The sequence below is a fragment of the Pongo abelii genome, chromosome 4, assembly GCF_028885655.2.
Source record: "Pongo abelii isolate AG06213 chromosome 4, NHGRI_mPonAbe1-v2.0_pri, whole genome shotgun sequence".
NCBI classification, from domain to species: domain Eukaryota; kingdom Metazoa; phylum Chordata; class Mammalia; order Primates; family Hominidae; genus Pongo; species Pongo abelii.
In genome coordinates this window covers 2,738,207-2,758,118 of record NC_071989.2, presented here as the reverse complement: position 1 = coordinate 2,758,118, position 19,912 = coordinate 2,738,207, and the positions used below count along the sequence as shown (strand labels likewise).

The window sequence follows — 19,912 nt, the reverse complement described above, 5'->3', positions numbered from 1 at the left end:
TATGGTAGCTGCATCTCCAGTTTTATAAGAAACTTCCAGACTGTTTTCCAGAATGGATGTAAGATTTTATATTCCCACCAACAATGTATGAGTGACCTGTTTCTCTGCCTTTTTGCGGTAGTAGGTATTGCTACTGTTTTTAGATTTTTGCTACTCTGATAGATATATAGATCTCACTGTGGTTTTAATTTGCATTTCCTTGAAGATTAAAGGGTTAAAATCATTGTATGTGCTTTTTTTTTTTTTTTTTAACCATCTGTATTTTTTCTTTGAAAAACAGAAAATACATTTGTGTTTTTCCCCCTAAATTCTAATTGGTTTGTGTTTCTGGGTTTTTTTTTTCTTTTTTTTTTGGGGGGGGTCTCTGTTTTACTATTGTGTTTCTATATATATATTATAAATATGAGTCCTTAATCAGATATGTGGTTTGCAAATATTTTCTCTCCGTCTCTAATACATCTTTTTGTTATCTTAAGCGTCTTTCACAAGCAAAAGTTTTACATTTTGATGAAGTCCAGCTAATCAAGATTTTGCCTTTATGTATTGTGTTTTGATATCTGATCTGAAAACTCTGCCAAGCCCTAGGTCTTGAAGACGTTATCCTATTTTTCTCAAGTTTTATAATTTTCCATTTTCCATTTAAGTCTGTGATTCATTTTTGGTTAATTTTTACGTAAAGTCAACTTTTTTTTTCTTAATGGATGTCTAATTGCTCCAGCTCCATTTGTTGAAAAGGCCAACTTTTCAACAAAGTTGAAACATTGAAGTGTTTTGTGCCTTTGTCAAAAATAAATGGAGCATACTTATGTGGGTCAATTTCTGGGTTTTCTGTTCTGTTCCATTGATTAAGGCCTATCCATCCACCAACATCACTCTATGTTGATTACTATAGCCATATAAATATCTTGAAATTGGGTGTGCTGATTTCTCCCACTTGATTCTTCTTTTTCAAATTGTTTTAGCTATTCTAAGGCCCATGTCTTTCCACGTATATTTTAGAATAAACTTGTCTATGTCTACAAAGCCTTGCTGGGATCTAATTTGCTTTTCAAATATGATATCTATAACTCTTGTCCACTCTTTTTGTTTGTTTTTTTACTGCAAATATCATTAAAGTTTGTTTGCTTTTATTAAACGTTCTTTTTCCCCAGACTTCAACATGCATTCATTCATTCCCTCAACTAGCTGTATTGAGCACTCACTGTGTGCTGGGAGCTGTGGAGTTCCTTTGGAATAGAACGATAAAAATACATGTCTTCTTTTCTCAAGGAACACATGGTTTTGGGTTGATTGTTAATGTAAGAATTTATTTTACTAACTAAATATTATTTTAAATGTACATATCTATTTACCGAACCCTAAAATTTAACCTACGAAACTGTTCTTTCTTTATTCTTGGGAGCCTGTGCTGCTGCAGAGTGCCATCAAATGATCTGGGTGGAGCCTGGGTGGTTCACCCGGGTCAGGTCTAGTGACGGCTCTTGGTGGGGCAGGGGGCCTGTGAGCAAGCGTTCCTGTCATTCTTGTTTATCTCCTTCATCACCCCGCCATGCCTTTTAGAAATAAACATAAATAACCAAGAGTGAGTCATTCGTTCTTTCTCATATACGTTCATTTAATCAATGTTTGTCTAGTGCCCCCAACATACCAGGCGTGGAGTCAGGGGTTGGGCTGAGGCCAGAGAACCATCCCAACAAGAACCTGCAGTTCTGGCAGCTGCTGCTGCAGAGCTCTGGGAGCCTCCTGGGCCTCTGCTGACCTCCAAGGGGAGAAATGAATGTGAAGCTTACGGGAAGAAGCCACCTGGAGAGCCCTGACCTGGCAGGGAGCGTGGCTGCAGGCAGAGAGACAAGGGCTGCAAACACATCACCTTCTAACTACTGACCAGGGCTGGAGTCCACAGGCCGAAGCAGCTCCACAGGGTGGTTGGGCACATCAGCAGAGGGAGGGCTGGACTTGTGTGACTTCCCAGGAAACAGCACCCTCCTCCCTGCCTAGTTCTGAGCACAGCGAGAAATAGAATCAAATATGCAGACCTCGTGTCTCAGTTCGTTTGCATTGCTATAAAGGAATACCTGAGACTGGTAATTTGTAAAGAAAAAAATGTTTATTCTGGTTCATGGTTTTCAGGCTGTACAGGAAGTGTGGTGCTGGCATCTGCTTCTGGGGAGGCCTCCAGAAGTTTCCAATCATGGCAGAAGGCAATGGGGGATCAGGCATGTCACAGGGCAAGAGTGGGAACAAGAGAGAGAAGAAGGAGTCCCAGTTCTCCTGTGAACTCATGACCACTCATTACTGTGCCAAGCAGTTCATGAGGACTTTGCATCCACGGCCTCAATACCTCCACGAGGTCGACCTCTAATACTGGAGGCCACTCTGCATCCATGACCTCGACACCTCCCATGAGGCCCGTCCCTAATACTGGAGGCCACATGTCAGCATGAGATTTGGAGGGAACACACATCCAAACACATCACCTTCTAACTACTGACCAAGGCCAGCCCCGACGGCCTCCCACTGTGCTGGGGCTCTCAGCAGATTTGTATTTGCAAAGATCCAGCTTCTTCTGGCCACGGTGAAGAGAACTAGGCAGAACTGGTTGTTTCTGGAAGGAGCATAAGGACCAGAAAGGCCCTGTGTTCTACGCTGAGAGTGAGAGATGTGGAAGGGGAAAGGGCCTGCCAGGAACCTGGAGTCCAGTCGAGCACCGAAGGCCAGCCTTCCCCTCTGCCTCCGACTGCCCTTTTCCTTTCCAGGCTATATTCTTTATACCACAAACACTCTGGAATGAGAACATGTCAAATGGCATGTAGAAGCACGTCTTTTCCCGTAGACGCATGCGGGTGATGGCGTGCAGCCACACTGTGCCCAGCACACCCAGGCTTGTCCTTTGCCTCCAGAGTGCACCCCTTCCCCTCATGCACCACCATGAGCAAAGTGGGAACCAGGCCCTGGGCTTGGAGAGGAAGTGGAGGGAGGGCCAGGGCTGGGACAACCTCTACAGGATGCTCAGGCCTGGGGCACAAAGACATGCGTGCAGCTGGAATCCCCTTTAAGGCTAAATGGCAATTCCAAGACATGTTCGGGTTTTTTAAAGGTGGGGGAGTTGAGACAAGAGACGAGACATTAAAAATAAAATATTTGAAGAAAGCTGTTTTATTTAAATGAATCCCAAATTAGCACATTATACTTCAGTGTATATGACACTTTTATAAAAAGCTACTATTTAGTTTTAATCGTCAAAATATAAAATATTTCACATGATGAAAAAATTCAGTAATATAATCCCAAGTAACCAGTATTCCAAGGTAAGAATTGTTAACATTTTGCTACAGTTACTTCAGATCTAGTTTTCAGAAATAAAACATGACTAATAGCTTAAGTCCTCCTCCCATGCTGTCTCTCCCTCTTTAAAGATTCCCCGGGCCTGAGATGCGTGGGAGACTTGTGCTCCCATGGTGATGCAGCAGCTCCTCCACCCCCATGCCTGTAGACACCACACAATATTGCTGTTTGTTTTTAAATTCCATTGTCAGCATCATCCTTCTGTATCCCCGCCCCCAAGGTTACACTTTTAGGAGGCACTCAAGTTGGTACAAGTAGAATGACTTCATCCCCTTTCGCCCCAGGGGACATTCTGTTCCCTGAAATATGCCACGAATTCTTTATCCAGGCCTGGAGTGGTTGCCGTGGAGGAGGCTTCCAGTCTTGCACTCCTGCAAACCATGCCCCAGGGCTGCCTCGTCCCCGCTTCCCCAGCACCTGTGTGCTGGGTGCCAGGGAGCACCCACCTTCTGCGCTTTCAGATGCGGCCAAATGTCTCCCGAATTTCTCTGTAGAAATTTAAACTGCACCGCAGGGAGAGTGTGAACAGTGCACACTCTAGGCCTTGCTGGGTGTCTTCGATTGGTGTGAAGTGGCATCTCCTGTTGTCTAGAGATAGACAACCAGCGAATGTGCGCATTCTCAGGCGTCTCCTCTGCGTGGAGGGCTGCCCCTATCCTTGCCCCTTTATTTCCCTGGGTGCCTCGTCTTCACCCATTGGCAGTCAGAATTCCTCCTGGTGCTGTAGAACAGTCTCTGTTATTTACATGTGCGGCAAATATCTTCTCCCCCGTTGGGGTTAGCAGTTTATGTTTTGTCCAAGAGAAGTTTTTACTTTTAACACACTCAAATGTATCCATTTTAAAAATTTCTGCATTCCCAGCCATATTAAAAAATAAAAATAAAAAGCAAAGAAAGCAAAACCCAACCCTCCCTCCCGCTGCCTCTATACTCCAGGGGTGCAGGATCCTGCAGAAGGGTTTGGGAAGGAGGAGTTCGGTATGTGCCTGGCCATGTGCTGCCGAGCCCCCGGTCAGGGCTAGCTGTTTCGGGCACACACGCAGAATTTACAGTTTGCAAAGGGTATTCAACATGGCCTCAAGACAAACGCTCTTTAGAGCCTCGCTGGTTGGATTAAAATCATTGTAAAAACACTCGAGGAATTATTTCCTTTTCTCCGGTGTTTCTTGCGAGCGAGGAGTCCTATCTGCTTTCGTCGGGATGGAGCTGACCCCTGCACTCTTCGCAGCCTCCTGGGCGACCGCACACCCCGCGACCCGCACCCCGCACCCCCGCCGAGGCCAGCACCGAGGTGCGCTCTGGTGTTTAAATAGAAGATTGCAGAGCCACGGAGGAGTTGCTGGAGGGACGGGGGGTTGAGGGAGCTAAGTTCTGCTGAAGACTGTCTTGTAAAACACATTTAAAAGACAAAATAAAAACAAAACAAAGCCCCGAAAACTCCACTTGACCAGAACAGCTTCAGCGAGACGCGCCGACCTCTCCGGGAAGCGCGAGTGCGCGCGTGTCTGCGTCTCTGTGCGGATCTGGGCCTGCAGTGCGCGTGTGTGCAAAGGTGAAACGGCGGCGGAGTTTCAAACATTTCATCTTCGAACCATCTCCTGTTGAGGAACTAAGGCGGCCAGGTCGTTGCTGATTCTGAAGAGGGTCTTTTTCAACTGCGATCCCTTTAAGGAACTCGGCTCTGTCCCTTTCCAAGGAATGTCCCTTTTCCTCATTCTCCCGACGCTGCAGGCTCCCCGCGCCGCGCTCCCTCCCAGGCTGGAGCCGCAGCTGGCGGGACGCGCCGTTTCCAGGGTATGCCGGGTGAGAGCCGCCCACGAGCGGCCCAGCCTGGCGGGACCTCGGCCTTGAGCCGCGGGGACGCCTGGCCACGAGGGGCTCCCGACCCGGGCGGGGAGAGGGGCGACCTGCGGGGAGGGGGCGGGGCGCGTAGGAAGGAGGAGGAGAGAGAAAAGGGCGAAGCCAGCGCCAGATTAGGAAGGAGAGGAGGATAGAGACGGAGTCGGCGAGACGCTGGAGAATTCAGGATTGTGGGCACCCTGAGCGGGAGAGAAACTTCAGGAAGCACGTCGGAGGCGGGGCATCTGTGGGAGGAAGGCAAATTTTGCAGAGCACTAAAGGAAGCCTGGAGGGACAAGTTAGCCATGGGGAGACCTCCCAGAAATCCGGAGCTAAAAACAGGGCAGTTAAGTAAGCAAGAGCTGGTTACCTGAATACGAGGTCCCTAGAATGCAAATTATAAATAAATAAGAAAGAAAGAAACGAAAGAAAAAGAAAAGAGAGCGCGCAGGGTTCCGGGTCCAGGCTCTCAGAGCAGCCCCGGCGGGGGCCCTCCCAGCCCACAGTAGCCGCCGCCCCGAGTCCCTGAAGTGGCGCCCGCGTGGCTACTCGGGGATCTCCCAGGCCTCGGGGGCCCATTTGAAAACCTCGAGAGGCCTCGCACATCCTGCCAGGACTGGAGCTGCGGGGACCCCTCAGCCTCCCACGGATGCTCCTCTGCACGTGTTTTCCAGGAAAACATTTAGGCCTCGGAAGCGTCTTTGTGGGCCTAGAAATGCCGGTTGCGCGTGAAATCCAGTCCAACCTACTCACAGAGTACTAGACCTAGAAACGAGGTTTGAAAGAGATGTGGGTTCCATGTTGACTTAAATTTTGTTCCATTTTAACGACGTATTTGTTTTCAAAGAAAAGAAAAATTTCTTAGCCAAGCTCCTCGTGTCCCCGGCCCCCTGTTCCTGCCTCGCTCTCTCCCTCGACAAACGCGGGGAGCCCTGGAACGGGAGGGCCGGTGACCGTGAATACGGTAGCGATGTGATTTGATGCATTGAAACTACTTACATTTCCAGTGTTACTACATTAAAGGAAACCCACATAAAAGTGCCTATTTCATCTTAATTGCCAAAAAAGTTTGCCACACCCTCGAACGGTAACTGTTTCCCCGCCAGACACCGAAAGCTCAGAAGGAACCACAATGAGAAAGGATCAGGAATCGCTTAGGTTTTATTGAAATGCCTTGATGCCGTTTTTTCTTCCTCCCCGAATTAAGCCGCCGTGGGAGGAGGTGGGTCGCGCCCACCGTTGCTGGGGCTCAGGCCGGCAGACACGGGCCACAGCGCCCCCTCGCCGCCCGCGCGCACGACTCCTGGTCTGCGTCGCCTCCTTCCGTCCCCGCGACACGGAGGACGGCGCCGAGCCCGGCGAGCGCCCCGGCCTTGTGAGTCGGCCGCGTTCCCGGGGAGACCCCGAGCCCGAGCCTCCGGAGTCGGCTGTTCCTCGCCCTCGGCCTCGCAGGAAATCCCCGCTCGCTGAAACTTGCGTGTCCACGTAGACTCGTTCTAAATTCTTTGGCTGTTGCAGGGACAATAAAGAAAAATAGAAACAGTGTGAACTTTTTCCCCACCTCCTAGAGCACACCTAGGAAAGGGGGCAGGGCCCACCGTGAACCTGAAACTGCGCATCGCCTGGGTTACTGTGGCCAGGGGTCGCGTTTTCAAAGCAGTTACTGGGTTTCCCCTGCGTGCCTGCTCATTCCCTCCCTCCAGCTCGGATGGCAACTGAAAAGCCTCAGAAGCCAAGTGCCGGGCCCTCCCCAGCGACCCCACAGGCCTGAGCACCCCCCTCGCCCTTGAGCAAAACATCCCAGGCCCTCCTCTTCGGGAGCCGCGGCCTTGCAGCCCTCGTGGCCCCGAGACCGAGTCCGGGCTGAGCCCGCCACCCTCTCAGGCAGCCTCGCCGGGACCGCCGCGCCAAGACTCCACGCTGGCAGCATGTTTTCTCGTGATTGATTTTTTTTTTTTAAGAAGAAGAAGACCAAGCCAACTTTAACTTAAGAAGAAGGAAAGTGATTTTTTTTCTTTAATATCAGAGAGCTTTAAAGCAAAACGGAGTTTATATATTTCAATAACAATGACGAGTGCAAGTTTTTAATGTCCCTGCGTAGGCATTTTAATTTGCTACAGTCACTACCAATAAAAACGGCATGTAGTAAGAGTCGACTGTTTAATAGTGCAAGGTAGACGGTTTTTATTAGTAACAGGCAGCAGCGGTATGGAAAATTTAGATTTCAGAGGAGGAGTATAATTGCTGGGGGGAAAATACACACAGGACGGGAAGAGGCCGTCTTCAAACTCCCAACACTGAGCTAAAGAGAGGGGAAGGGCAGGCGGCGTTTCTGGAGATGCACCCTGGGTGAGGGGACCCTCCCCGTCACTGCACATGTCTGGTTATATATTTAATTGATGTCAGAATCGACTGTATCCAGAGCAGACACTCCAGCTCTAAACTGAGGATGTTTTTGTAATAACTGGCTGTTTTCTCTTCTGCCCCTGGCAGAGGTCCGGCGGTGGGGAGGGGGGGGGCGTCAAGGGACGGGGAGGGAGGATGAGCCCCAAATGCTAATGAAACCACAGCGGGAGCCGCTCTTTAGAAATGGAAATACTCCAGGCCAGTGCTCCCTGGTGATAAAAATTACACCGATTTTTTTTTTTCATTTAAACTGATCTGATCGTAAAGGAACCCTAAAGGTTGCCATCTGATCTGCCAGTGTTTGTGTTTGCCTTCCAGCGTGTGGGCCTCTCATTTACCCCTCTTCTTGGAGGAATTCCCTCCCAGGAAGCGCAAAAATGTCGCAGACTGTCGACGGCTTACCCAACCCGGCTGCTTTCTCTCTCTCTCTGTTTTTCAACTCTATAGTAATTGATTAAAACTATCTGTCCTGGACTGAATTAGGATGTCCCATGTGGAGTCGCAGCAAGGTTGAAACCCCCCGCTGGGTCGTTGCAGGAGCCCCAGCCTGTGGGAACGGGTTGTCTGTGGGTGGAGGGAGAGGTGGTCGTGGGTGTGTGTGCGTGTGCGTGTGTTGAGATGACCTGAAGAGGATGTGTGCAGGATGGGGGTGTGGTTTGTAGGAAGAGTGGTGGGGGAGCAGTGTGGGCGAAGGGGTGGGTGGGATAACTGGTAGGGGGCGAGTGGCTCGGCTCGGGAGCTCCTGGCGGGAGGGTTAACGTGCCTGGACCGCGCCTACCGGGAGCGTCGCCCTGCCTGCCGGCTCAGGAGGAGGCATCCTCAAGCACAGCACTGCAGTTTGCAACTGGTTCCCTTGCACCTGGGGAAAGACAGCCTGATGCCGTGAGTGTTTCTCTTGCGCCCGGGACCGGACTGGCAACCTGAGCTCCGCTCCCTCCGCGCCGCTGCAGCCGCACCACAGGGAGGCCGCAACATGCCCTGGGTCCTGAGATCACTAAGGCCGCTCCGCAGGCTGCAGGGCCAGCAGGGGTGCAGGAGTCGGCTGCAGGCCTGAGCTGAGGCCCGCCCCAGGCCACTGCACTCTCCCCTCCACCGCACCCACCCGAGACGGCTTCCGAGGATAGAGGCACCTGTTGGGTGGGTGCTCCCAATAGGCCAGTACAGACCTGACACTCTTCCATCCCCCTGAGCGCCCCCCATAGGTGACCCTTCGGAGTGGGCGGCCAGACGCCCTCTTCGGCCATCCCCGAGTGGAAAAGGGATGGAGAAACGTGATGAGGAGCGGGTTCTAGGAAGCTGGGGTCCTAGGAACCCTCGTCAACCGCCTCGCTTCTGAGCCCCGCAAAGCAACCGCCCCCCTACTCCAGCAGCGCGTCACCTGAGCTACCTGTAATGCCCACTGCACCGGCGGCGCCAACCTGAGCTCCTGCCCGTTCCCGAGGTAACTGGGAGGCTTCAGGTCCTGCCAGAGGCGGTTTATCAGGTAGCAATCATCCCCCCAGTGTTTTGACAACACAAATCCGAAGGAGGAGTCAACTCAGAAAAACAAAATAAAATAAAACTCTTTAGGGGACGGCGTCTTCTTAGGTGCAGCCCTGGCGGCATTCCCAACAGTGGAAAGTCGTAACGTTCAGGGCCCCGGGGGTTGCGCTGCGGATTTGGGGGCAGAAAGCTCACCTCAGGGCTCTCCCGGCAATTCGCAACCAAGGCGCCCCGGATCCAGGTCCATGCTGGGCGGAGCGGGCCGCGAGGGGTAGGCGACCAGACGCGAGGCCACGCGGGGAGCCTCGGGCCAGGAGGCAGGGCAGGTCCGGGACCGTGGAAGTGAGAGCCGCGCGCACTGCCCGGAGGAAGACCCGAGCCGCGGGCGCCACCATCCTGACCTCCCTACTTCCCTGCGACTTCCGGATTGGACACAGGGGCCGGGCCTCCTCGGGGTGCACAGCGGGGCAGGCTGTGAGTCCCCTAATTGGACCCGGCCTGGCCTGACCGCGGGCGGCCTCTGCCTAGTCCGTGCGGGTGGAGAAGGGGGTGGGGGCGGGGTGGTGGCTGGAAGGGTCGGGGGCCGGGCAGGGGCGAAGAAGGTGGCCGGGGACGGTGGGAGCCGGCCGGAGCGGGGCAGGGGACGTGGCTCCGAGTGGGTGGGAGTGGGAGGGGTGCGCGCCGGGGCACGCAGCCCGGCCGGGCTGGGCTGCAGGTCCGCGAGCCGCGGGCTGGGGCCGGAGCTGCTAGAGAGGCGGCTGCGCCACAAAAGCCTGCCGGTCCCTCCCGCCGCCCGCCTCCGTCGCCTCCTCCCTCCCCTGCCTCCCTCCCCTCTCTCTGCCCCTCCCCCGGCCGCGGCCCGGAGGCTGGAGCGGGCGGAGCAGGGGAGGGGCGGGCCCCCGAATATGCAGATGAGCGCGTGATGGACAGCTGCGCGTTCCAATGTCCCTCGGAAACTCGAGCGCTCCTTCCTCAACTCCTCACTCCCGACTCCAGACTCCCCCAAACCCCGACCGCCGGCCTGGCGCGCGGCTGCGCCCACCGGCTCCGCGCTGCTGCCACCGCCACTGCCACCCCGCCGCCGCCCCGGCCCGCGGGCCGCCCAGGCTAGTGCCCGGGCCGGCCTGCCTCCGCCCGCCGTCCGGGTGCCCGCCGCCGCGCCGCGCCCCGGCCGGGCGTGGATGGAGGGCGCCGCGCGCCCTGCCCGCTGCTCGGCGTGACGCGGGCCCCGCGCCCCGCGCCCACCATGTCCTACCCGCAGGGCTACCTGTACCAGGCGCCCGGCTCGCTGGCGCTCTACTCGTGCCCGGCCTACGGCGCGTCGGCTTTGGCGGCTCCGCGCAGCGAGGAGCTGGCGCGCTCGGCGTCGGGCTCGGCGTTCAGCCCCTACCCGGGCTCGGCGGCCTTCACGGCTCAGGCGGCCACCGGCTTCGGGAGCCCGCTGCAGTACTCGGCCGACGCCGCCGCCGCCGCCGCCGCCGGCTTCCCGTCCTACATGGTAACCGGGCGCGGGCGGGACGCGGGACTCTGGGGCGCCGGGACCCAGACCGGGGCGCGGGCGGAGCGGGGCTCGGGTTCGGCGGGCGGGGGCCGCGGGGAATGTGGCGCGGCCGGTGACTCAGGAGTCGCCGGCTCGGTTGGCCGCCCCGCAGGCTGAGCCGGGCCCCGGGTGGAGAGGGCAGCGCGGCCGGCGGGGACGTCCCTGAGCCCGGCCGGGACCCGCGCGCCCCCGGCGCGTCCCCTCGGCTCGCCGGCTAATTTTCTCTGAGAGCCTGGGAAGTGCGTCCGCGCTGGGGACCGGGGTCTGGCGCCGTTTGTCCCTGGTTCCCGCACCGCAGCCTGGGGAGGCGTTGGGAGCGGGCTGTGTGCTCGCCTGCATTGGCGTGGGGCGCGAGGGTCCGCGTCACTGCGGCCTCTGGGCCGACTGCCGGGCAGTTCGCATTCACTCGCGGGGCTCAGGGCGGCGGGGGGTCACCGAGTTAGGCCCGGGAGCCGAGCATTCAGCTGCGGCTCCCGAGTCCGGCCCGAGGCGCCCAGGTTTCCGCCTTATTCTGTCCGGCGGACCATGCTTTCAAATATCGTGCATGCGGGCGTGTGACCCGCTAAGGGCCGCCTGAGTCCTCCGTGGCCCGAGCGCAGCTCCTGCTCCGGCGACCTGGGGGCGGCTCGCGAGTCTCGAGGTTCCTGAGCTGGGCCAGGCCCAGGCCGCAGCGAAGCACGTTACGGGCGATTGAGGCCATTACGGGGTTGTCGCGACTGCCGGCCCTCGGTGGAATTTCTGGGCAGCGACCAAGTCGCTGGGGCCTTGGCGAAGGCTGCAAATGTCTCGAATTTAAACGTTAAAGGATGAATTAAAATGCTAATTACGGCGTATTTGAAGAATTCGAAACGGTGACTGGCTTCTGAGTTGCAAATTGGATTTGCCCAGCTTTAGAGCAGTGAATAGTGAATTGGGGGCTCTGGGGTGTTTTTTTAACCATATAAGGGCGGGGAAGAGGGAGTAGAGGGAGGCAGCCGCACTCCAAGCATCTGCAGAAATTTAGATATCAAAGAGCTACCTGTGGGCCTGTGCGCGCGCACGTGCGAGGGTTTGTGTACATTGCCACGCGCGGCTCCGGAACACTTAGGGGAAGATGGGTCATTTTAGGAAAGTGAAATAGTTCAAAAATTCGAGAATAAAACTGCCGTACATTTTGTGATCAACAGCTGGTCCCGAATCACACTGCGTTTTTCCTGCTCTTTTGCGGCGGGAAGCGCAGCCCCAGAGCCAGTCTCACGGGGGAACGGTGGCCATGGGCGGGCGGAGGGGTGGCATCCTCTGGCTGGTTGCCCGCGGGGTCTCCGCATACTCCACTCACAGGCTCTTGTTGGTTCCAGGGCGCACCCTACGACGCGCACACCACCGGCATGACCGGCGCCATCAGCTACCACCCGTACGGCAGCGCGGCCTACCCGTACCAGCTCAACGACCCCGCGTACCGCAAGAACGCCACGCGGGACGCCACGGCCACTCTAAAGGCCTGGCTCAACGAGCACCGCAAGAACCCCTACCCCACCAAGGGCGAGAAGATCATGCTAGCCATCATCACCAAGATGACCCTCACTCAGGTCTCCACCTGGTTCGCCAACGCGCGCCGGCGCCTCAAGAAGGAGAACAAGATGACCTGGGCCCCGAGGAACAAAAGCGAAGATGAGGACGAGGACGAGGGCGACGCGGCCAGAAGCAAGGACGAGAGTCCCGACAAGGCGCAGGAGGGCACGGAGACCTCGGCGGAGGACGAAGGTGAGCGGGCAGCGGCAGGCGCAAGGTCTCGGGGCGCTTTCTTCCCAGGCGGGGCGCAGAGCTAAGCTGGGGAGGACGCTGCCCGCCGGACACCCCAGGTCCGGGCCGGAGCCCCAGCCGCACCACATTGCTCTGGGGTTGCCGGGATTTGAGCGAGCGATTCCTCGGGCGCTTCCCGGGGAGGTCAGTCTCCGCCTGTCACGTGGTCGGGTGGGGGAGAGGTGAGGGGTCCCGTGGGGAGGGCCCAGTGCCGCAGGACAGGGGGCGGAGGGGGCTCCAGGTGTCTGCGCTGTCCTCGCGTGCCACCCACCGTGCCCGCGCCCCCGCAGGGATCAGCCTGCACGTGGACTCGCTCACGGATCACTCGTGCTCGGCCGAGTCGGACGGGGAGAAGCTTCCGTGCCGCGTCGGGGACCCTCTGTGCGAATCGGGCTCGGAGTGCAAGGACAAGTACGACGACCTGGAGGACGACGAGGACGACGACGAGGAGGGCGAGCGGGGCCTGGCGCCGCCCAAGCCCGTGACCTCGTCGCCGCTCACCGGCTTGGAGGCGCCGCTGCTGAGCCCCCCGCCCGAGGCCGCGCCCCGCGGTGGCGGCAAGACGCCCCAGGGCAGCCGGACGTCTCCGGGCGCGCCGCCCCCCGCCAGCAAGCCCAAGCTGTGGTCGCTGGCCGAGATCGCCACGTCGGACCTCAAGCAGCCGAGCCTGGGCCCGGGCTGCGGGCCACCGGGGCTGCCCGCGGCCGCCGCGCCGGCCTCAACTGGGGCACCGCCGGGAGGCTCTCCCTACCCTGCCTCGCCGCTGCTGGGCCGCCCCCTCTACTACACGTCGCCCTTCTACGGCAACTACACAAACTACGGGAACTTGAACGCGGCGCTGCAGGGCCAGGGTCTCCTGCGGTACAACTCCGCGGCCGCGGCCCCCGGCGAGGCCCTGCACACAGCGCCAAAGGCGGCCAGCGACGCGGGCAAGGCGGGCGCGCACCCGCTCGAGTCCCACTACCGGCCCCCGGGCGGCGGCTACGAGCCCAAGAAAGGTAGGCAGCCCGCGGCCGGGGGCGCCCGGGAGGGGAGGGAGAGCCAGCCCCGGGGAGGCGGAGCGCCCGGGAGGCCCGAGGGAGGGTCCGGGAAGAAGATCCAGGGGGCCACTCCTGGGACCCAGAATTAGCAGAGTGAGGGCAGAGGGCGAGATGGAAGCCAAAGAAGGTGTGGCCTTCTTAGACTTGCCCTGTTATTATTTATTTTTACTTAATTTACTGTTGTTTTGACTGTTACTATCGTGGCTGTCTTAGTTTCGGCAAACCCAGATTGCCACGAAATTCAAATTACAGCGTGTCGCCTAATGAGCCTGGGTGTGTTTCGGTGTCTTGTTGGTTAAGGAGACAGAGTTGAATCCGCTTTTCTGCCGTTGGCTAGAAGCAAACAAAACGTTCCAGTTACTCTCAGAGGCGTTTTGTCTTCAAAAGATAAAATCAAATGTTTTCCGCTTTTTGTTGTTGTTGTTGTTGTTGTTGTTGTTCGGAAAGAAACCCGTTTTTTCCCCTGTACTATGTTGCCTGTTGCTCCTAAGTCAGGCTACCCGAAAGAGGAGTTCAAGGGGGAAAGTTAAGAACTAGGGAACATCACCAAAAGTCGTCTCACATTGCGGCCCTGGAGACAGTCGGTTTCCCAAACTGCTGTTTGCCTGGGAGTGGAGGATGGTGGGTGCACGGTGGTCTGCGCAGCCAGCAGGCTGTGGGGTCCGTTCTGACTAACTGCCCACTCCCCTGACAGATGCCAGCGAGGGCTGCACCGTGGTTGGCGGGGGCGTCCAGCCCTACCTATAGAAGGGCCGAGCACAGCAATGCAAGTAAGTGGGCACCCTGGTGCTTCCCAGACCCTCTGGAGCCTCCCAGCACCAACTTGCTTAATGTGTTTTTCTTGCTTCTGGTCATGGGGTTAGAAGACAGAGCATTTCAATCTTGTCCAGCTTTTCTTTCCTTAAGGGGGAAACTATATTTTCTGTTTTATAGATTCCCTCTTTTTGGCACAAGTTCTATCGCTCCTTTACCTAGGGAAGGAAAAATATATATATATGTGTGTGTGTGTGTGTGTGTGTAATATATATATGTATATATATAGTACGTATATATATATATTACACACTACTGTTGTTTTCTTTTGAAACAATAGATTATTAAAATCTGGGCATTTATATGCAATTTAGAGCCATTTTTACTATGCTAGACACATAATAGACACATGCTTTGATGAGCTTGGGCTACCAAAACTTGGAGTAGCAAAAACCTTTATAGATGGTGTTTGCAAAATAAGACTGAAGAGACACGAGGCGTCCTAGTCTTTTATCAGCCCTGTCCAACCTCCCCTCCACCCATGTCCAAGTGGACAGGACTCTGACATTCTCCCGGGGCTCACAACAGCATCTCAAAAAATATGTTGCTTTGCAACAAGTCAGAATTACTAATCATATCCTGAAGATAAGAAAGAGTTGGAACCACTTCAGATCAACTCGTTTTTATAATGGTGTTGGTGTGGAACTGAAAGATTGGGGATGATTTGGTTTTTTCCTTGGTCCACAGGTAGGTGTCACAATTGCTTTGAAAAAAAAAAAAAAAAAAAAGTCAGCAGGCCATTCTCTCTTCCCAAGCTCATAAATTTACAGATACAACAAACAGATGTCTAAATCCAGACCACATCTTGTGCCACTGTAAAAGACAAGGATCCAAACAGCACTGTCAGCCCACAGACTCTAACAATTCGAACAGACTATTGTTGGACATACGTGAATTTGTTGGCATAGTATAGTTTCCCCGATGTATGTGTGACTTTTGAAAACAATCTGTTTTTCTCAGGATATCTTGAATTGATCACTTCATTGCCACGGTATATATTCTATAGGTGTGATAGGATTTACTGTAAAGTTTATTTGTAAAAGATGTACACAGTAGAAATAAAACGTGATTGAAGAACTTGAGTACTTCAGAAGTGGAAACAAATTTGATATTTATTTTTATAATGATATAAAGCTTCTAGTAATTTATGCAAGTTGTATTGCAATGGAATCTAAACTTTTTGTAAATAAATTCTGCCTGGTTTTTATTTGAACATTGCTGGTTATACAATCTTTGTTGGTTGTTTAACACGAATTCTTTACTAATTTATATCTTAAATTGTAAATAAAAACAGACTAGTCTACAATAATATGGTGTTTGGGGCTTATTTTTCCTAGAAGAATGATTTGGGGTGGAGCTCTAGTGAATAACCTCCAGGTGATCTGACTTCACCTTTTTAATGAAAACCTGTGTGAAATAAACTCTGGTTTCTCTCTTGATCATTGAAAAAAAAAAAAAAAGGCAGATGGAAGAGAAGTATACAATTGGGAGAAACACGTGCTGTAGATGATTTCTATATATGTATTGCAAAAAAAACAAAAAACGTAAGATTTTTGTGCCCTGAGTATGCTAATTACTTGTTAGTGTACATGTTTAAAACTTGGCAAAATAAAATGATCTGACACCCTATGCATTTTATATTTATTTCTGATGCTGGCTTCTTGAACCTCCTCAGTAAACCAAACTGGAGAATAATATTGATAATGGAGAGTCACACCCCCCCACCAATAAATTACTGATTGAAATAATTGTTTTTTTAAAGCCTGAATTATCCCAATTGGCCTAATTATTCAAATTTATGGAAGGATTTCTTAACTCTCCTTTTCCAATAATGCACATTAAACCTAGGGTGAGGATCTGGGGGAGGGACTTACTTTCCTTTTAGTGGCTCTTACTTTTACCCTGGGGGAAAAGAAACCTTTAAACAACCTTAGACTACTGCCTCTTTATTGTGTTACTCACTTTCTAATTATAGGACAAGTCTAAAATTTGTAGTCAAGTAACATATCCCCTTTGATTAGTATCATAAAAGTAGCAAGACTGTCACTTTAATTTTCAGCAAAATTATATGGATATCTATATAATATAATTTCAGAGAAGAAATGAACAATCATTTATTTCCTCTCGAAAGATAAATTGAGTGAATATAACTTACGGTTATAAAACAAGAATAATAGCTTCTTAGATTGCCCTTTAATCAATCATACACTTATTTTTCAAGAGGTTCATCTATTTTATTCCATGATTAATAATGTTGCAGCATGAGAGCATTATTGGATCCCAGCGGGGGAGGTCTGGGATGCTTTTAGCTGCTTTGGAATGGTCAGTTGGGGTTCATTATGGGCTGATATTGAACAATTTATAAAATCTTGTCTAAACATCTGCCAGCTCCGATAGGCCAATGTGTCTGAGGATGGGAAATTGCTGGACCAGTTGATATTGACAAACGGATCTCTCTCTAGTGGCTTTTTTTGCCATAGAAATTAGTGGCCTCTTGCTGGGGTCTTGTTAGAAAGAGTGTTTGAAAGTAATCTTAGATACTTGAGGCCAAGCCCGGGGACTGTTAACTGGACACAGAGCCATACCGATGGGGAGAAGTGATTGTGGTTTGACTGTGGAGAAGGGGGGCAGAACCAGGTTTCTGTTTTCTGTTGTTTCTTATGTATTTTGTTGGTTTTAAATATTGAAGCATTTGAAGGTCAGACATAAAGTAAATCTCTGCGGTGGAGAACTATTTTTCTGTCTTCTCTGCCTCTCCTAGTAATAGATATGAACATGTTTGGAGCTGAGCTATCTATTGGCAGGAGGAAAGATTTTTCACATGGTAAGCTTTGCCACTCTGTGGCAGTGTATCTGGAAACAAACACATCTGAGGTCTGGAGGGTAAAAGGGGGATTGAGTATATTTGCTTGTTTTGGTTTTAGAAATAAAACCTTCATAGACTTTTCATAGAGATAATGATTTTCCCCTTCAGGAAGCATTTTAGATTGTTGTCTGAAGGACTTACATGGTTTAGTTTTATTAATATTACCCATATTTCCTAAATCAGCAGGAAATAAATTGCACATGGCAGCAATGTCTCTGCTATATGTAATGTTATAACTAGAGTAATTGGAAGACTTCTGTGAAAAGTATGAAAGTTAACAATATTTAACAAAATAAACACGGAAAGATCATGCACTCTAATGAAGATACAACATTTAAGGCAGTACATTTCTTAAGTGTGGGAGTAGAAAAGCTAAGCCAAAATTAACCTTTGCGCTTATGTTCAGGCATTGGAGCAGGGGTAAAAGCCGCCTCGCTTTGGAACAAGGAAGATTGTTTTACCCGAACATGCGATCCCTGTTCCCTTTTAACGCACACACACACACACACACACACACACACACGACTCCATTCTCTGGGAGGACATGCACATTTCAATTGGTGAAAACTCAAAGCAGCTCAGGAGATTAGCCAAGGCTAAGGAAGCTTCTTTGATGTTTATATGCCCAACAAATTATTAAAGATTTCCATAACTTACCCACTCTGTCTCCTGACCTGAATTTCCTTCTAGAGAACTTGATTTCTAAAATATACACTAAGAACATAAAACCTGCAGGTGTTTAGAGGGATCTTTTTAAAGAAATGTAGAGTGATTTATGAGCTCCTCTCCATGCTGGTCATTGGGAAAGATGAATGAGGAAGGAAGGAGAAAGAGAGATATCTTTCACTGGAGAGGGAAGCTAATGGGGTCTGAATTTTATTTTTGCTTTAAAATTTTCATATTCAAAAATTACCTAGCCCTCCAAGATACACGTTTGCTGTTGTTGACTGAGGCCGGGGCGACCAGGAGCAGATGGGCTTTGGGGCGGTGGCCTTGGCTTTGCTGCGGGTGCAGGCCTGGGCGCGCTCCCGGCTCCGCGGCCCGGCGCCCGCGTGGTGGATCCGCGACAGCCCTTCTGCTCTCCGCGGCCCAGGGTTTCCTTAGAGCTGATTTATCGGAATTCGCGCTTTAATCTCAGGTGGGCCCCGGGGGCCGGGCGCTGCCGAGAGCACCGGGGCGCTTGCCCGGCGGCCGGCGCGGGCGCTGCCTCCAGCGCCCGTCAAATGTCAACATTTGTTCCCAATAAAAGAGTTATTGTTTCTGCAAAGCTGCCCAGCAACTGCCTTTGAAACTTGAAAAGAACTTCATCCACCTTTGTCTGATGCGAGGAAGGAGGGGCGGGGAGCGGAGAGAGAGGAAGGGGGCTGGGTGCTGGGGGCCTAGAGGGGCAGCCTTGGGCCTGGGCTCAGGGTAGCCTACCTGGGGTGCGCTTCACCATAACCCCCTCGCCGGGCCGCCGCGGATCTCATTCTGGAGATGGGAGAGTGGCGGGGGAGGGCTCGGGGTTCCCCTGAGGCTCTCTTTAACTTATGTGTTTATTAGATCTCTCCGGATTCTGGGAGGCGAGAACCACTGCGAAGAAACACAAGGATGAAATAGCCACCTCCGAAGCCCGTGCGCGTTTTCGGATCATTTACAATTGCATTTAAATACTTATCAAGGAGGCTAAAAGTAAAGTGGACCCTTTGTTTTTTAACTACGGAGTAAATGTACATACTAAACTACCACTGTTACAGCCCAATTAAACAGACATCAATTTGGAAAAAAAATTATTCCAAACCAATTTGTGGTCCACTCAGAGGCATTTTCAAATTTCAATAACACTCTGAACTGAATTATGAGAAAGTTTCATCCAAGTAACAATATACAATAATTATCACTATATAATTTTTCTTTAGTTGCCCAGTGCCTTGAGAATCCCAAGGAAAATATTCATTTAGACTCAAAATTAAAATATAAATAGATATATTAAATATGTTTTAAACTGCTTTTACAAAAATAACACTTTAACTATTTTTTTGAAAGTGTTAACCGAAGAGGCTATCTTGGGAACGATACACAACCGTCTGTGCTATGTGGATATTATGATTAACATCATTTGAATTTCTACAAATCGCAAGGGGGACATGTCCCTTTGATGTATTTTCAAACCTTTATGCAAGTGACAAATCCCTACAGATATTTTAAAGGCTAATTATAAGGAGAAGTAATCTACGACAATATAATTTTCCAGTTGCTGAAAATTACTGTCTATTGGCCATAATGACAGCACTCACTAGCCCTCCCCTTTGCTTGGGCTAGAATGCTACGAATCTGGTTTTCAACAATATGCACTTGGACCTCAGCCATTGACAGGTGGAAGATAAAACACTTTGAGCCCCAGTTTTAGGAAGCAGACACCCCACTTGTATGCGTCAGCCTCTCCCTTCAGCTGCATCCCTAGAAACAGATGGATGTGGCCTCAACCGGCACCTCTGTCCCCTCCACCCTTGGAACAGAGAATAGTCTTGTGTTTCCTACTGTGAAGGCAGAGTGTTCTCTCTCTTTCTAAGAAAGATAATAATTGAAGACACAATTTAGGAGGACTGTATTGCTAATACAATGAAGAAAGGAAATATCTGTTGTCCATGTTTGCGCAATCCCAGATAAAAGGAAAGAGGAAGAATTTTTTTTGTTTGTTTAACTCTGGCCCCATGATAATAAAGAAAAGTATTTTTAAAAGGTGTTCTAATGTTACTTTGTTCTATATGGAGCTGTAAATAAATGAAATCTAATATTCTTAAAGAATTGACTATGAGG

At 51.9% G+C, this 19,912-nt stretch overlaps 2 protein-coding genes across 6 annotated transcripts; one reads left to right on the top strand and one right to left on the bottom strand.

Moving 5' to 3' along the window:
* Positions 1-3,140: 3,140 nt before the first annotated feature.
* On the bottom strand, positions 3,141-9,874 carry IRX2-DT (IRX2 divergent transcript). Of its 2 annotated transcripts, XM_009240572.4 has the most exons (4): positions 9,269-9,874; positions 8,978-9,111; positions 6,790-8,449; positions 6,328-6,693 (listed from the first exon to the last, which is right to left on the bottom strand). In XM_009240572.4, the coding sequence occupies exons 1-3, from the start codon at positions 9,465-9,467 to the stop codon at positions 8,345-8,347; spliced, it is 438 nt and encodes a 145-aa protein (XP_009238847.2). In that variant the 5' UTR covers positions 9,468-9,874; the 3' UTR covers positions 6,328-6,693; positions 6,790-8,344. The 2 variants fall into 2 exon arrangements, 1 of the variants encoding a protein (XP_009238847.2); XR_010139908.1 differs by lacking the exons at positions 6,790-8,449; positions 9,269-9,874 and having other exon boundaries at positions 3,141-6,693; positions 8,978-9,261.
* Positions 9,875-10,038: 164 nt separating this feature from the next.
* Positions 10,039-19,834, top strand: IRX2 (iroquois homeobox 2). 4 transcript variants are annotated; one of them, XM_063724045.1, is made up of 5 exons: positions 10,039-10,570; positions 11,950-12,355; positions 12,685-13,392; positions 14,129-14,204; positions 18,656-19,834. In XM_063724045.1, exons 1-4 carry the CDS (start codon positions 10,319-10,321, stop codon positions 14,179-14,181), a joined length of 1,419 nt encoding a protein of 472 aa, XP_063580115.1. In that variant the 5' UTR covers positions 10,039-10,318; the 3' UTR covers positions 14,182-14,204; positions 18,656-19,834. The 4 variants fall into 4 exon arrangements, with proteins under 4 accessions (XP_063580115.1, XP_054411352.1, XP_009238844.2 ...); XM_054555377.2 differs by lacking the exon at positions 18,656-19,834 and adding an exon at positions 15,003-15,876 and having other exon boundaries at positions 10,040-10,570; XM_009240569.4 differs by lacking the exon at positions 18,656-19,834 and adding an exon at positions 14,935-15,876 and having other exon boundaries at positions 10,040-10,570.
* The last annotated feature ends 78 nt before the right edge of the window (positions 19,835-19,912 follow it).

What these genes read in the sequence shown, in the direction of transcription:
- IRX2-DT (XM_009240572.4), bottom strand. Translation starts at nt 9,467, where the DNA reads ATGGTGGCGCCCGCGGCTCGGGTCTTCCTCCGGGCAGTGCGCGCGGCT. An exon ending in AATTGCCGGGAGAGCCCTGA is followed by an intron (nt 9,112 to 9,268) that starts GGTGAGCTTTCT and finishes ACTCCTCCTTCG; the next exon opens with GATTTGTGTTGTCAAAACAC. An exon ending in CGGTGCAGTGGGCATTACAG is followed by an intron (nt 8,450 to 8,977) that starts GTAGCTCAGGTG and finishes GTCTTTCCCCAG; the next exon opens with GTGCAAGGGAACCAGTTGCA.
- IRX2 (XM_063724045.1), top strand. Translation starts at nt 10,319, where the DNA reads ATGTCCTACCCGCAGGGCTACCTGTACCAGGCGCCCGGCTCGCTGGCG. An exon ending in CCGGCTTCCCGTCCTACATG is followed by an intron (nt 10,571 to 11,949) that starts GTAACCGGGCGC and finishes TGTTGGTTCCAG; the next exon opens with GGCGCACCCTACGACGCGCA. An exon ending in CGGCTACGAGCCCAAGAAAG is followed by an intron (nt 13,393 to 14,128) that starts GTAGGCAGCCCG and finishes CTCCCCTGACAG; the next exon opens with ATGCCAGCGAGGGCTGCACC.